General features: G+C 39.8%; 2 protein-coding genes across 3 annotated transcripts; one reads left to right on the top strand and one right to left on the bottom strand.

Annotated features, from left to right (window-relative positions):
- Nucleotides 1–632: 632 nt before the first annotated feature.
- On the bottom strand, nucleotides 633–4,510 carry c16h19orf85 (chromosome 16 C19orf85 homolog). Its single transcript, XM_085366819.1, has 2 exons — nucleotides 4,323–4,510; nucleotides 633–1,866 (listed from the first exon to the last, which is right to left on the bottom strand). Exons 1-2 carry the CDS (start codon nucleotides 4,508–4,510, stop codon nucleotides 633–635), a joined length of 1,422 nt encoding a protein of 473 aa, XP_085222945.1.
- Nucleotides 4,511–7,640: 3,130 nt separating this feature from the next.
- On the top strand, nucleotides 7,641–12,944 carry LOC146622975 (mpv17-like protein). 2 transcript variants are annotated; one of them, XM_085365578.1, is made up of 6 exons: nucleotides 7,641–7,682; nucleotides 7,888–8,075; nucleotides 8,227–8,570; nucleotides 10,248–10,318; nucleotides 10,416–10,445; nucleotides 10,547–12,944. In XM_085365578.1, the coding sequence occupies exons 3-6, from the start codon at nucleotides 8,237–8,239 to the stop codon at nucleotides 10,670–10,672; spliced, it is 561 nt and encodes a 186-aa protein (XP_085221704.1). In that variant the 5' UTR covers nucleotides 7,641–7,682; nucleotides 7,888–8,075; nucleotides 8,227–8,236; the 3' UTR covers nucleotides 10,673–12,944. The 2 variants fall into 2 exon arrangements, with proteins under 2 accessions (XP_085221704.1, XP_085221703.1); XM_085365577.1 differs by lacking the exons at nucleotides 7,641–7,682; nucleotides 7,888–8,075 and having other exon boundaries at nucleotides 8,195–8,570.
- Nucleotides 12,945–15,691: the final 2,747 nt, after the last annotated feature.

Genomic DNA, 15,691 nt, shown 5'->3' with positions numbered 1-15,691 from the left:
TTGGTAAGGACACCGTCTGAAAGATGTTTTCAAAAGTTAAAAAAAACATCTTGAACGTATTTATAAATGTAAGATTTCTTAACAGTGTAATTGACAGAAGAATTGAAGTACACAGCTCTATATTAGTTTTTTACTCTAGCTGTCACAAATACTGTTTCTTCATTCCTCATAATTCCCAGTTTTTAAGGATAAATTTACATACATAATAATATAAATAAATTCTCAGATTTATATCAGACCAGCTTTGATTGGAGTTTGTCCGCTGTTATGCAATCCATCAGATTAGGTTTCCATGTCATGATGAATGAGATCTGAAGGTAAAAGTGATCCAACCCTATACCTGATAAAGTGGCCATTGACTGTACATTCACGGAGTGAATTTCTTTAGTTTTACTCTGGACCTGTTTGGTTTGATTGCATAATTCCCAGAACTTCTGTATTTGTAGTTAGCTGGCAATTGTTCTGTAAAGGCAAAACATCAAAAAACAAAAAGGACAGCATTATAAATGTGTTCCCCAAAAATTTGTAATGTCTTTAAACAAAAGTAAAAACAAGAAGTCATTGAGAATTTGTCTTCTCAAGTATGAGACCGGTTGAGTCTGATTCTCTTTAAGAACATGAGGCATGTGTTCCTAGTAACTAGGTGACTTTCTGTCCTTCAGGATATCAGTAAACAGCCAGTTGTCTTCCTGAGGTGGTGTTGGTATGGGGCGGAGCTCAGCGTTGTTAAGTGGAACAGTGAAGGACTGAGCAACTCCTTCAAATGGTGTAAACTGTAGGTTATTTTCCCAGTTAACTTGCATACAGGTGCTCTCCTCCTGAGAACACTGGTACGCCTGAAGCTGTGCGATGTTGTAGTGGTGGTAGCTGACTGAGGAGGGGATCTGCTTCTGGTTGATGTCTGTGCTTTGACAGAGTTTAAAGGTGTTAAATTGTTCCTCTTCTGTGTATGCACTTTGTCTCAGGGTCACTGAGCTCCTGTGGTTACCCTGGAAGTGGTCTGAGGTCACTCCCTGGTCTGCATATGCATATTCATACCTACACTCACCTTCACAGTGGAGATCATCCACTTCGGTAAAGTTATGTGACTGGTCTCCAAATATATCATCATCATCACCATGGCATGCACAAATGCTTTCAAAATATGCCTCTATGTCAGTGCAATCCCCTAAGTCCTTATTGTCAATGGAAAATGGCTCCATTATGTCAGTCAGCTGACCCTCAGAGAAGTCGAAGTAGCTCTTCTGAGCCTGCGCGCAGCCCGCGAGGTCTGTGAACACTTGAACGGAGAAATCACAAGAGTCAAGAGACAATGGAGATAACTCTGGGGAGAAGGAGGGGGAGATGTCCACATTTTGGCCAAGCTGAATGAAGTCATTTGTAGTTGACTCTGTGTCTTCTTGGTGGTTGTCGGCTGGCTTCGACTGACTCTCGTTGTTAAAATAAAATAGCTCCGCCCCGTGGAACAAGTCAGAACTTCTTGGGGAGCTAATAGGTTTAATTTCCACCGGTTTATGACCTCTGCTTCCCTTTTCCTGCCTCCTCTTGCTGTGTTTGTTCGCTGCAGCTCTGCAGGTGGAGGACTGCGATATGGAGTGATGTTTCCAAAGATGCCCTGATTCAGTCTGCTTCCTTTTTGTATTTACTTGACTTGAGGAAACACTGATAGACTTTGAGGCACCATCTACACCTGTTTGAAGGCTGTTTTTATCGGCATCCTGTGGACCACCACTTTGAGATGGATTACCTGACTGGTCAGGTGAATCTGGCTTGTGTGATGACAGAGAGGACATGCCTTTGTCCTCATCCTTAAAATAAAGAGCATATGCCAACCGCTGGTTTGCTGCTTCAATATCTGCAAATTTTCTGTTGATAAGAAAAAAAGTGAATGAAACAATGAATTGGGACAACAGTGGAAAACTATTTCATGCTATTTTGGCTCTGCTAAACAATTTGCCAGTGGATTTTTTTAAATTCTTCTTTAAAGGGTTAAAATCCAAAATACTGTCATTAATATTTCATATTTATAATTCAGGCTGAAGTAATTTTAAAAGACTGTGTCATGTAAAGTAGAAAGAAAATATTACTATATAATAGTTTTTGGGAAGGTGGCATTTTTTGTTGTTAGGACCTCAAAAAAAAATCTGACACTGTAGAAAAAATAGAAATGCATGAAAATGAATGTCGCTGCTAATCGTTGGCCCATCTCAGGGCCTATTAAAAACAATGATCAAAGATACTAACCCCATGTTTGCCTACTGGTGGTGGTCAGAGGGCCCGGTGGCGCCAGTGTCCGGCAGCCTCGCCTCTGTCAGTGCAGCTGTGGCTACAATGTAGCTTGCCATCACCAGTGTGTGAATGTGTGTGTGAATGGGTGAATGACTGAATGTAGTGTAAAGCACTTTGGGGTCCTTAGGGACCAAGTAAAGCGCTATACAAATACAGGCCATTTGCCATTTTACTAAAAATCAATGGAGTTATGTAAACATACTGGCCTTCAAAAGCATAAAATCCCCAATCTATAATTAATATTCAATATTTACAGCTCAGGCTGAAGTATTTTTAAAAGAATAAGTGATTTAAAGTGGAAAAAAATATTATTACATAGTATTTTTACAGCAGTTTTGGGAAAGCTGCCATTTTTTGTTCTTAGGTTAAAAAGACTTTTTAAGTTAAGGATCCTCTAAGGCACAGGTGTCAAACTTAAAGGCCGGTGTCTTGAAATTTTTCTATGTATCCCTGCTGCAACACACCTGGACAAAATTGTAGATCATTATCAAAACTCTATGGAACGTAACTGCATGCTCAGGTGGCAATTCAGCTATTTTATTCATGTTACAGCTGTAAATGACCTCATTAATATTTTGTCAATATGGAGAGCAGACTTTATCACAGTAGATAATAATGTGTATGTGTTAGTCCCCATAGGGAAATTACTCCTCTGCATTTAACCCATTCACCCATTGAAGCAGTGGGCAGCCACCAATGCAGCGCCCGGGGAGCAGTGTGTAGGGATGGTACCTTGCTCAGGGGTACCTCAGGGTAGCTGTTCAGTGGAGTCGAACCCCCGACCCTCCGATCATGGGGCAACCACTCTACCTACTGAGCTATCCCTGCCCTTTTTTTAAAAATAATAATGTAATTAATTAATTAATAATTAGTAATGTAATGTAATGTAATGTAATAATGTAGATGTCTTTCTGAAAGCGCTGTAACTAAGTTTAAGAATATAATCCACCCACTGTTATCATCTTCAATGCTGTGTACCAACATAGAGCATTAACTGCTGTATAATGCCCTCCGCTATCTTACTTTAATTGGTCACATGACTAAAATGTGTCATCGTTTTCGAAAAGGCTCCAGGTTTGCTGTCCACACTGCGATGCAAAAACTGCATTTTCATATGTATCTGCCTTGGAGAGCGTTTTCAAAACGCTGCATTTTCCTTGACTGAAAACACCGTCACAGTGTGGATGGAAGGCCAAAACCGAGAGAAAAAGATGTGTTTTCAAACAAAAACATATTAGTATGGACATGGCCTTACATGGGCAGCATGTTGGTGCAGCAGTCAGGATTGTTGCCTACTGGTTCAAACCCACCGGCCAGGTGGGGCCTTTCTATGTTCTCCCTGTCCAGGTTTTCACCAAATTCCTCCCACAGTCCAAAGAAATGCAAGTTAGGTTAATTTGTGATCCTAAATTGAGTGTGAAGTGTTAGCTTCATGATAGACAGGCGACCTGTCCAGTTGTGTTTGCGCTGCGACAGCTGGAATAGGCTCTAGTCTCCCCACAATGCCTGAACTAAGGATGAAGTTGGATGGATGATACTCTTGAGTAACGCCATCAACAGCTCAGAATCATGCAGGCCAATCTTTCTACCGTTTCAAACAAATTATTCTCCAATCTCAGGCCTCAATAAAATCTATAAACATTTCTAGGATATTAAACTGAGAATGGTTTTTCACTGTTAGCATGTATGTGTAAGTTAAACTATGAATCTTATCCGGTTTGAAATGATAAAAATCCTTCAAATGTTTTCTTAAAAACATTTTTAGAAAGAAGTCAACTTTTGCCAGTGTTGTGAGAACCTTCCCTGCCAGCTTGTTTTTTGAAGTCACATATGTTAGATTTTTATCAAATTACTCTCCTAACCTTCAGTGTGTATTTTCAAAATACTATTCCTTTAAAAATGAAATGTTATCTACCCTCCATCCTTGTTTTTTTTTTATCATTTTAGGGGATTTAAGGAGTAATAAGTACACATTCATGTGAAAAGGCTGTTCTACATTTTACTGCAAGTGTTTCACTGATGGTCAAACACACCTCTGAATCATGTTGTGCAGGAAGCGACGGTGGTTGACCTGCCGCTTGGATGGTCGGTTCTTCTTGGGTTTCTGCAGGGTCCTCATTATGTGACCTGCTGCTGAAGTTACAAAGGTGTACAGGTCACGACCCCAGGGGACCCCTCGCTCCAACCCAGGCTCAAGACTCGCAGAGATAGACGGTCGCATGCCTGAGAAACATACATTTAGTGGAGATTTAGGAGAGTCAGGAGTCACTGACTTAAAGTGGAATAAACGTCCATTTATATAACATAAATGCTCCAGCAGAGTCTTCTTGAGTTTAAAGGATGGAGAGCAGAACAGATCCTGATCAGAGGAGCTCAGACAGGTGCTAACCATAAAGGTGCTGTATACCCGTAAGGCAGGCAGAGCTCTGAAAGTAATCAGAGTAATCTTGAACTGAATCCTGCATTTCCTGACAGACGAGAAACAATGACAGAAGGAGTAAATTTCTCTTGTACTTAAATAAAATATAATCTGCCTTCACTATATCTAAAAGTATTTATTCTGCACAGGAAAAAAATTATCTTATTATTTCTCAAAATTAATATTACTGTTCTGAGGAACTGTGACATGAGGAGTAAATGGTCTGGTACTTGCACCTTTCTACTCAATTTTAGGATTTTTTTATTAAGATTATATGACTTATCCATTATAGTCTTATTTACCCAACTAACACATACACACACATTCGTACAGCACTTTTATCTCTGCCTTTGTGTTTTCTAACATTTACACTCAGCGTCTTGCTCAAGGATACTTTGACATGTACACTGGAATAGCTGGGGATCGTTAAACCGACTTTCTGATTGGTAGACAACACACCCTACTGCCTGAGCCATGCCTTAAAAAGTCAAAAGTCTAAAAGCCTGGCTGCCACAAATTTTAACCCCAACTATAACGCAAAAAACAAAGAAATGTGCCGTCAGACTAATTGCAGTGCATCTGTAAAGCAATAGAAGGGGAGTTAAAAGTTCAACACTTCGCTGTGAATTTATGTTTAGTACAAGTAAAGTACCCAAAAGTGTACATAGTCAATTTCCACCAACTAGGAAATCACTATAAAGAAATCAAGCCCCAATTCTCATAAGATGAACATATAGGAAGTGATCAGGATGAATGATTATTAAAAAAATTAAATGATTAAATGATGAGAAAAGACAAACTGCAGGCAAAAATCACCGATTAAGCAATAAGTGTTTATATAAACCTGTTTGTAAAGGCTGTAACTCATATTTATTATAACATAACAACAAAATGTCAAAAACGCTGTTACAGCTAATGTGTTGTACTGTGGAAACAGCAGATCTACATAACTTATAATTATATAAAAATATATAAAAATAACTGCAAAAGCCTGCTTACCGTTTTGTCTCCAGGTTTCTGTGTATCTCTCTACAAACTGCACTGAAGGCTGAGGAGGCGTGCTGCAGTAATTCAGCTGTTAATGCATGTGTGTGCATGTATTGTGGACCGATGTGTGCACAAATTAAGCTGAGTGACATCAGCGGTCAATGCAAATGCATTTTTCCCAGGCAGTCTTAAAGGAATCTGCTTTGACAAATTGATAATGGGAGAGGAAGTGAGACATGATGAGAGGGTCTGAAAAGAAAAGGGCAATTATCTGAGAAGTCAACCACTTGTAGAAGTGTGGGCACACGCCTCCATTGTGTGGCTTTCTGAAAGCAGCTTGTTAAATACTGCGAGACACTAACGCTTGAGTTCAGGGTTAACAAGCACTTAATTGACCAGTTTAAACTCTGGCCCTAATTATCACATTCTCAGTGGGAAGATCTAGGATGGTTGCTAGCTGCTTTTAATTGACCTTTACGATTCAAAAGGACACCTTCCAAGTTCAACATTTTGCATATCTATGGCAGCAGGTGTGTGGCTAGGCTTTATTTTATTTTTATTTTTTACACAGATGTGAAAATACATTTAACTTTACAAAGTGATTTTAAGGTTACGATTATTAACTTTTCTCTTCTTTGCAGCTCACGTTATTGTTAATTTTCTAGATGTGAGCGCAACATGCAAATCCAACACAACACACAACAAAAATTCAAATAAGGAGTAGGAATTTGTCTGTCTACATTTGACATAGACAGTCAAGTTACTTTTTGGTATCTTTTACCTAAAAGTAACTTGGTAAAAAGTTGTCAACTTATTTCCCTTCCAGCCAAAAAACTGCCACATTCATTCTCAGAAATGAATTTCTTTTTTAGAGTCAGAATTGGTGTAAAGAACACGAAAGCATGGTTCCATCAAGCCTTTTATCAACAGTTTAGGATGGTCGTGATTGGGTTAAGGTGTGAGGAACTTCTTCAGCACACTATAGGCCTGTTAGTACCAATTAAGCATAATTTAAGCACCACATCTTACTTGAGCATTGTTGCTGGCGTGTCCATCTCTTTATAACCACAATGTGCCAATCTTCTGATAGACAACACACCATGTCACAAATTTCAAATCATCTCAAGCTGTTTTTTTTTTTTCATAAATAGTTCACTGTACTCCAATGGCCTCCACAGTCACCAGAATTCAATCCAGTTGCAGTTCCTCACATTTGGAGTGAGGCAGAATGGGAGACCCTGCAGCAGCTGTGTGATGCTGTTGTGTCAATATGGACCAAAAGTTTTGAGTGTGAGGTTTGTTCCCAGCACCTTGTTGAATCTCTGACATAAAAAAATGAAGCAATTCTGATAGTAAAAGGCGTCCAACCTGCTTTTCCTGAGGTGTACCTAACAAATTACTTTTACTTTATATTACTCAAGTGAAATATCCACCCAGCTTCTTAATCTGTACTGACAAGTTTGCAGATCTTTTGGCTTTTCACTAAATAAACCAAGAAAATGTGTTTAAGCATGTTAAACAAAACACATTTTAACCAATGACCTTCAGAGCTAAACGAGCAAAAACATTCAATATATACTAATACAGCACAAGTAAAAGCAAAAATCACCCAATGCAGGTGAGATCCTGATATGCAGAGGCAAAATTTAGGAGCAATTAATGCAATGGCATCGTCTCATTTATGCTTTCATTTGGCTGTTGGGACACAGAGTAACTACTCGGAAGATGTCAGTGATTTTGTGAGAATGTTCACAGTAAAAACAAAACAAAACACATAAGTGAGAGGTGCAAATTCATTCACTTACTTCAAAAGAAGCCATAAAATCTTGAAAATTGCTTCTATCCGATTTCGGCGCCTTTTCAAAGCCAAGCGGTTAACTCAGAGAAGGGAATCGCTGCTGCAGGAGTGGCATCTATTTATAGTGACACTACATGTGCTTCGGGCCCAAGGGTGCACAGCTCTGGTGTGGTTACAAGGAATAGCGTGGTAAGTCATAGTGTGTTAGAGATTAGAGATTTTCTTACCAGGATTTGCTTACATAGTGACATTACACGATGAGTGCAATGAGTACATTCAACCGTCGTTATCAAATCTGCATGCACATACATTCAGCTGTTTAAGCTTTACAGCATGAGTTTGTTAGTGTGTGTTCAGTCAAGTCTCACGCTTCACATGTTGTGCTTTCTCACAGTCCTCTCCAGGGGGATGATAAGGCTTTATCACACATGCCCTGCAACAGGAGCAGAACTTTGACCCTGTGAGATCTCGTCACGTGTAGATTTGCCTCTGCTGATGATCGTCTTTGTCCAGAGAAATGTAGTTTGTGTCTTTTTGGCTTTGGGGAGACTCAGAAGAGTGTGAGAGGAGCAACTCTGAAAGGTAAGTCTGGATATTTTAGGGGATCACTAATCATAGCCTGGCCCTTATGCTGCTGAATTTCCTCACCCACTGTTTTTCAACCTTCAGTGAACGGCTTTCCTAACTAAGGCAAATGTCGAATGACTTCAGCTTTAATGCTCTCTCTTATCAGATTCCTCACTATGAAGTGGGTCTGGGCTGTGTTCAAAGCTCACCCGTACATCAGTAACATCCTGGGATACACAGCCCTGTTCGCCTCTGCTGACCTCGTACAGCAGAGCGTGCTGGGTGAGAAACCAGCAACAGGATCCACATCGGAGGATTTAGTAGGAGTCGACTGGCATCAGATGGCTCGAGTGGCGACCGTCGGTTTTTGTTTCCACGCCAACTTCAACTATCACTGGCTCAGAGGGCTGGAGAAGATGCTGCCAGGAGGCGGAGTAAAGGCAGTAACTGGGAAGGTGGTGGTGGACCAGCTGATTGCGGCTCCTCTCACCATCAGTGCCTTTTACATTGGTATGTGATTCTAGTTTTGACTTTTACAGCTATTTGTGAACCTCCAGCAGGAGCCTGTGATCAATACCTGATGGCTGTGCATCATACAAGTTTGACATCTAAAGATGGCAGAGCTTTTGGAAGACTGGTTCCTAGACTCTGAGTTTTTAAAAAGCAACTAAAAACTTATATTTTCTTTATGTCTTTATGTTTTTACCCCATTGGATGTGTCACAATTTGTAATATTTATCTTGAAAGGTACTATATATATATATATATATATATATATATATATATTTTTTATAAGTTTTTTGTGTAAAGAAAATCCCCATAATCTAAGACAGAGTTCAACCAGTCAGGCTTCAGATAGACATCTACATTGTTTTACTGTTTTATTGGATGTTTTTCACAGTCAGTATGAATCTGCTGACCATGCAACTGCACCATACCACTCTGAATTAATGGCAGCTATGTTCACTAGTCAACTTATTGGGTACAGGTCAGTAGTGAGTTGGGGTATCTATTGTCATAGTGTCAATTCAACAAGGTGCTGGAAACATTTCTCAGACATTTTGGTCCATATTGATACGATACCATCACACATGCTGCAAATTTTTCAGCTGCTCATCCATAATGAATCTCCCATTCCACTGCATCCCAAAGGTGTTTTATTGGAAGTCTGAGATCGCCATTTGAGTAATCTGTCATGGCCAAGAAATCAGTTTGAGATGATATGAGATTTGTGATATGTGTTATCCAGGAAGCAGCGATCAGAAGATGTGTACACTGTGGTTATAAAAGAGTGGACAACACTCAGGCAGGCTGTGGTGTTTAAATGATGCTCAGTTGGTACTAACAGGCCCAAAATGTGCCAAGAAAGAATCCCATTGTTACATCACCACTACCCTGAACCGTTTACACAATCCTTTCCAAGATTTCATGTTGCTTATGCCAAATTCTGACCCAACTAACCAAATGTCTCAGCAGAACTCAAGACTCATTAGACCAGGCACTGATTTTCTAATCTTGTATTGTCTAATTTTAGTGGCCCATGTGAACTGTAGCCTCAGCTTTCTGTTGTTAGCTGGCAGGAATGACACCTAGTGTGCTCTTCTACTGCTGCTGCTTCAGAGATGCTTTAAGTCACTATGCCCTTCCTGCAGTTTGTCCATCCTTCCAAGACCACTGATATCAACAAGGCATTTTCACTCTGTGAACTGGATATTTTCCCTTTTCAAGACCATAGTCAGCAGGTGTTACTGTTAGCATGCTAATTGGACTCTTTGGTCTACTCGGGTTTTCATAACAGCCTTCACCTATGAAAAAAACACCTATTAGATCACTGTATATTGTATATAAACTTAATTCATCTAAAGAAGCCTCCTAATTCTAAGAATACTAATATAACCGTACTGATGGCATCAATTTTTTATTACTAAACATGACTACTTCTGCTCATTACTGTTGTATTATTACAAGCTTTGTCCTCAGTTATGGATTACATGTGGACAAATCTCAAATGTTCGCATACTCTACTGATCTGCACAAACATTTTAGGTTACATCAATACATCTGAATTAATCAAACGATTTACCTTATAGTTATTACCAAGTAACACAAATCTACCCATGAATAATTGGGTAAAGAAAAGTGAGTTTTTAATGACCGATTGAAAAACAAAATCTGTCTACATTGTAGGTTTGAGTTTACTTGAACACAAAGATGACCCACTTGAAGACTGGAGGCAGAAATTTTGGACATCTTACAAGGTACGTATAAAGTCATTGTCTGTCTTTATTAAACTTCATGATGGCGATATGTTCCCAGATCTCCTGTAATAATCTCTCTCTCTCTCCCACTCTGTAGACTGGGGTAGTATTTTGGTCAACAATGCAGGTTTGCTCAACTCTTCTCTGCACACACAGACTGAGAGAACTACACTGATGACAGGCTTTCACAATCATGATATCCATTTTTCTTCTTTCCCATCACCTCAGGCAGTGAACTTTGCATTCGTCCCCCCTGTGGCTCGGACGGTGTTTCTGGGTGGTGTCGCCCTGGTTTTCACAATCTTCCTGTGTCACCTCAGACAGCAGCGACACCATGAACAGGAAAGAACCTGAGACTCTCCTCGTCACATCGAAGGCTTTAGTAAACTAACTAAAAACACAATTCCAAAAAAGCTGGGACACTGTGAGTAAAATCTGAATGCAGTGATTTATATACATCAGAAACCCATAAACCCCAGCAGCTGGTCTGTTCCCAGATGTTTACAGGCTGCTGTTAAACAAAGACGCGATGCTACATTGTAGTAAATATGGACTTATCCCAACTTTTTTGAGATGTGTTTCTGCCATCAGATTCAAAATGAGCTAATATTTTTCTTTAAACGTCACATGATACATTGTTTCAGTTTTTGACATGTTTTGTTCTATTGTGAATCAGAATCAGAATCAGAATACTTTATTCATCCCGAGGGAAATTAGGGGTTACAGCAGGCAGCACGCTAATGGCGCATGCGCACTCACAAAGGAACCTTCTGACCAACTTTACACAAACATCACATTGGGCAGACATGTCAGAAGGTAGGCTGATAGGAAAAAAACAACGAAAATACACTACATGAGGTAAGAGGAGGAGAAAAAAAACTCCACTCAGACTGAGCTCCTAGTGGGAGAACAGTTTGATAAAAGAAAAAACACCTCAGCACAAAAGCACATGACTATCAATACACCATAGAAACACGAGACAAGCAACAGGGCGGGTAAAGGGTAAGAGAGAGCCGGCGTAGACAGCGCATCCGGTCCTGCAGCATCTGTGCTGGTCCAGTTGACTGCTATCATCCCCGGTAGGGCACAAGCATCGAAGGCGTTGGAAAGGGAGGGGGATGAGTGAGTGCTTATCAGTGTAAGTGTGTGTGTGTGCGTGTCCATAGTTTAGCTGAGACAGTGTCCTTCGGCCTATCAGGCTAAGTAAACAGTCCTCCAGCCAATCCAGGTGTCCTTCATGGGGCGGGAAGAATAGTCATCACACAGTCGTTATCAGGGAGTTGTTTTGGTGGGCTCCAGCCTTGGGCCTGCAGCTGGGGCCGTGGTGTCCAAATGTTGAATATTGTTGATTTCTCCTTTGTGAGCAGCTCGAATTCTAGCACTCCGAGGCTGGTCTCTCGATCTCCCGAATAAAAGGTTAAGAGGATCTGGTGAAATCATTTGATTTAAACAGACTAAGAGAATACTGCAACCAAATGCGAGGAAAAAAAATAAAATAATAGCTAAATAATAATAATAATAGCTAAAGCTACACTTTAGCTAGCAATGGCTCAGGGTCACTGTAGCCATTAATTTTACCTGAATCCTTTGCAAAAAATCTTTATAGATTTTGCATCATGGTACTGATCCAGAGTACTTCCCTTATTATTTATTCCTAGTGCTATAACAATAAAGTAATTAAAATAAAAAAAATAAAGCAAAAAATATAAAATAATGTACTTATGGGGATTCAATTTGTTTGACTATCCAGTCTATGCAGGCAGAAAGTTTGTTAAATGTTTAAACTCTAGAGAGACAATCATTTTGCTGCTGTAAAATCAGCACTTTGTCATATTTGAAATATAAATCCATATTTTTTAAAGTGTTTTTTCAGAATATCATAATTATAATAATTCATAATTATGTGGATATGCATATATTTCACAAAAAAATATCTAATAAGTTCTCCAGAAAGGCAGGAAAAGCCCTTGAACTTACTTTAAAACTAAATATGTTCCCTAAACGGTGGACAGACTTAGATCCCTGACATCCTTACCCAGCCAGCTAGCAGCTGTGACCAGCATTACTTGTGCAGTTAATAAAAGGACAGCTAATATTAGTTGCGCTGGTGCACACACGGCACGCCCATTTGTTTCAATTCGACACCTCGCTCTGCAGTCAAGGGCGATCATTGGTTAATAGTAGTCATGTGACTGATGCAAGTCAGATCCTTTTATTTAGCAAAACTGTGATTAATAGTTAAATATTATTGTTGAGGGGCGCAGGCAAGACCCCACACGCACACACACATAAAATAAATAAACAAAGATTTAAAAAATTGCCTCAAAAAAAAAAAGGGCAATTAGGGCACCAATCAGGAAAGGGGCAGGTGCTTTAAACTTCCTCCGTTTCATCCTCACTTCTCTCTTGGCTTTAGTTAGAAAAACCCGAGCAAACGCTCAGTCTTTAAAGAACTAGTTGTAGCAAAGCTGACAAGATGAAAAACAGGCACATTTCAGTCAATCGCATATTTTCCTTTCTCTCCCTCTCTGTCCTCCTCTCTCAGGTTCAAGGTTCTTTATTTGTCACATGCATAGCTATACAAGTATAACACACAGTGACATGTAGCCTGACACGCTCCTCGACATGTGCAAAAAAATTGCACATATATATATATATATATATATATATATATATATATATATATATATATATATATATATATATATATTGGGTGAATGTGCAGTAGTAGCAGCAAGCAGGTGAATTATGTACATTAATATGAATAGACATCTGACTATTTTACAGGATAGACAATATAAACATATTTAAAATTAAAGGAATTGAAATGTACATTGTGCCTTGGTTTAGTGTCTGGAAGAGTCCTGTCTCAGTCCTGTATCTTATACAAACCTTAAATGTTGTAGTGAATAAAAAAATAAATCAATTGAATACAGGCTGCTGTTGTGATTTGCTGTCATTGTAATCTGGAGCTTCACTGTTACAAACACTGAAGACAAATTCAAGCAGAAGATGAATAGAATTTTTAACAAACTAAAATAATTAAGTAGATCAGCTCCTTGGCCGCAACTCCCGATATACCAGCAGAGTGATTCAGAAAGTTAAAATGAACCGCTTAAATCGTTAGATTTAAGCTACAATAACTAAGTTTTTTGTTTAAGATAATCGACTATGTGTACGTTAGCATATGCTACTTCCGGTGCGGAAACTCTTGTGAGAAGCTTTGTTTCCGGTCCAAAACAAGTTAAGCAAATGAATGAATCAAGCGGCGATTTACATTTCTACAGATGTCTTGGGCATTTACCCAATATATCTGTAAATGATGTTCATCGACTTGTCGATGTTTTTCCTCCGCCTCAGGGCAAAAGAGAAAAGGGATTCAAATGTTATATTTCTCAGCTGTCCCTCCTTTATCGCGGGTGTTAGGTTCTAAAAATAACCAGCGATAGGTGAAATCAAGTGGCCAATTTTATTTTTTGACAGTGCAAAACGTTTCGTGGACATCGTGGACATACAGTACTGCACTTCAGAGTCACACTGCTATCAATCGATGCAGCGATTCTGTACTGTACAGGAGAGACGTCCCGGAGGAGATCGTCTGCAGCGATCAGGACGCAGGACACAATGTGACGTAAAAAAAAATAAGCATGCAAACTTGCACTAAAAAATCTGCGAAACAGCGAGGTGAAAGGTGAACCGCGTTATTAGCGAGGGACCACTGTAATTTTTAAGGTAAGTCACAACATACACTTCGTAAATACTAATGTATAGAAACCGTTACCAGCAATCATTCATTTTTTGTGTGGCTTTTTTTCAGGGTTTGTTAACGTGCTGTGTAGGTGTGTACTTGACTAACTGATCTCGACATTATGGGGGAAACATCTGGCTTGACTATTCTTCACCTGCAGTTTGAATGCTGAACATTTGTCTGGTTAAATCATAAGACCAGTCACTATACAGAGATGTGCTTCTGAATGTTCTGCTTGTGTTGAGTGATGTAAACAACTGATCGATCTAAACTCTTTAATTTTTTATGACACAACAGTTGTGAGTGTTCCCACCTTCTCCTCTTTGTAACTTAACGCGAACTTTCCGTTTTCGAGTTTTGGACATGATTTTGGAGTATATCTTCGCAGTAGCGATTGACCGCAAGGTAAAGCTACCGGAAATGTACAACCCCACATCCGGTCTCAAACCAGGAAGTTAGCATTTTCTCGTGCACAGGGTCTATCGAATATATTTGGGGAAAGGGAAAGTGGAACGAAATTTTAAATACAAAACTGTGTGCCGTTATTTATTTGTTTTTGAAGAGCAAAATAACTTGAGCCCTGTCAAAGGTCGTTGCCATGGACACGCGGTGGCAAACAGCTGAAAGCCTCGTTTAAACCTTCTTTGCTTGTCTCGTCAGTGTGTTTTCTTCCGTCAAAACCTAACAAGCTCTTCAACTGCAAACAGCAAGAGACTTTATTGAACGTTAAATTTCGTGTCTAGAAAGGATTTCTTTTGTTTAAGGTAAAGAAAAAAGTTAGTTTTTTTTACAATGACCCAAAGGTTCAACTACCAAAGAAATCCACTAAACATTGGCGCTCCTCGCTGGGGTGGTCCGCTTTACAATGAGCTCAACGCCCTCCGAAGAGCAAACCAAGACCTCAGCGAGAGCGCATACATGCTGAGGAGACGTCTAAATGGTCTCTTGGAAGAAAGGCAACGCTACATCCACTGGGATCTTTTTGTAAAGTATAAAAACGAAACAGAGCAGAAATACAAGGAACTTGAAGAACGTTACAAACAACTGGAAGCAGAAATGAAAACAGCGGAGGAGCAGAAGCAAGAAATGGAAAATCCAAAAGATGCAAGTGTAAAAGTGAAGCCAGACAAAGAGGCCCAGAGTCAGAAAGGTGTGGAGGAAATGCTGGAACACCAGCAGGAGTGTAAACACATGAAAGAGGAGCCTAAAGATGAGGAGGAACAATTGGAGCAACTTAAGAATAACTACAAAGTACTTCTGCAGAATTATACAAACTTGATGGAGTTGCATGGGCAGAGAAAATGTTGTGAGCAAGAGACAGACACTACAAAAGACCAGAAAAAGCAAGAGAAGCAAGAACAAATGGAAGTCGAAGAGAAAGAGAAGCAAGAAAAGAAGGAAAGAGGTAAATGGAGATTGTTTAGGAAGTTTTTTGCTGAAAGGGGCATTGAGGAGGCTGCTGAACTTCAAGATAGATACGAGACCTTCTGACCTCCTTTCACCACCTTCCTCTGTTACGACCCTCACCTGCAGACCCCATACATCCTTCTCCACACCCTCAACCTTCCTGCTTTCATCTCTTCACCTCCACTCACCCAGCCCCTCTCCTCCACCTGCAGGGAGGT

The sequence above is a fragment of the Diplotaxodon limnothrissa genome, linkage group LG11 (genome assembly GCF_057381915.1).
Source record: "Diplotaxodon limnothrissa isolate DT_005_m linkage group LG11, D_limnothrissa_male_GT1.1, whole genome shotgun sequence".
In the NCBI taxonomy this organism is placed as follows: Eukaryota; Metazoa; Chordata; class Actinopteri; order Cichliformes; family Cichlidae; genus Diplotaxodon; species Diplotaxodon limnothrissa.
The sequence above is the reverse complement of the archived record's forward strand: the minus strand, read 5'-3'. Positions and strand labels throughout refer to the sequence as shown.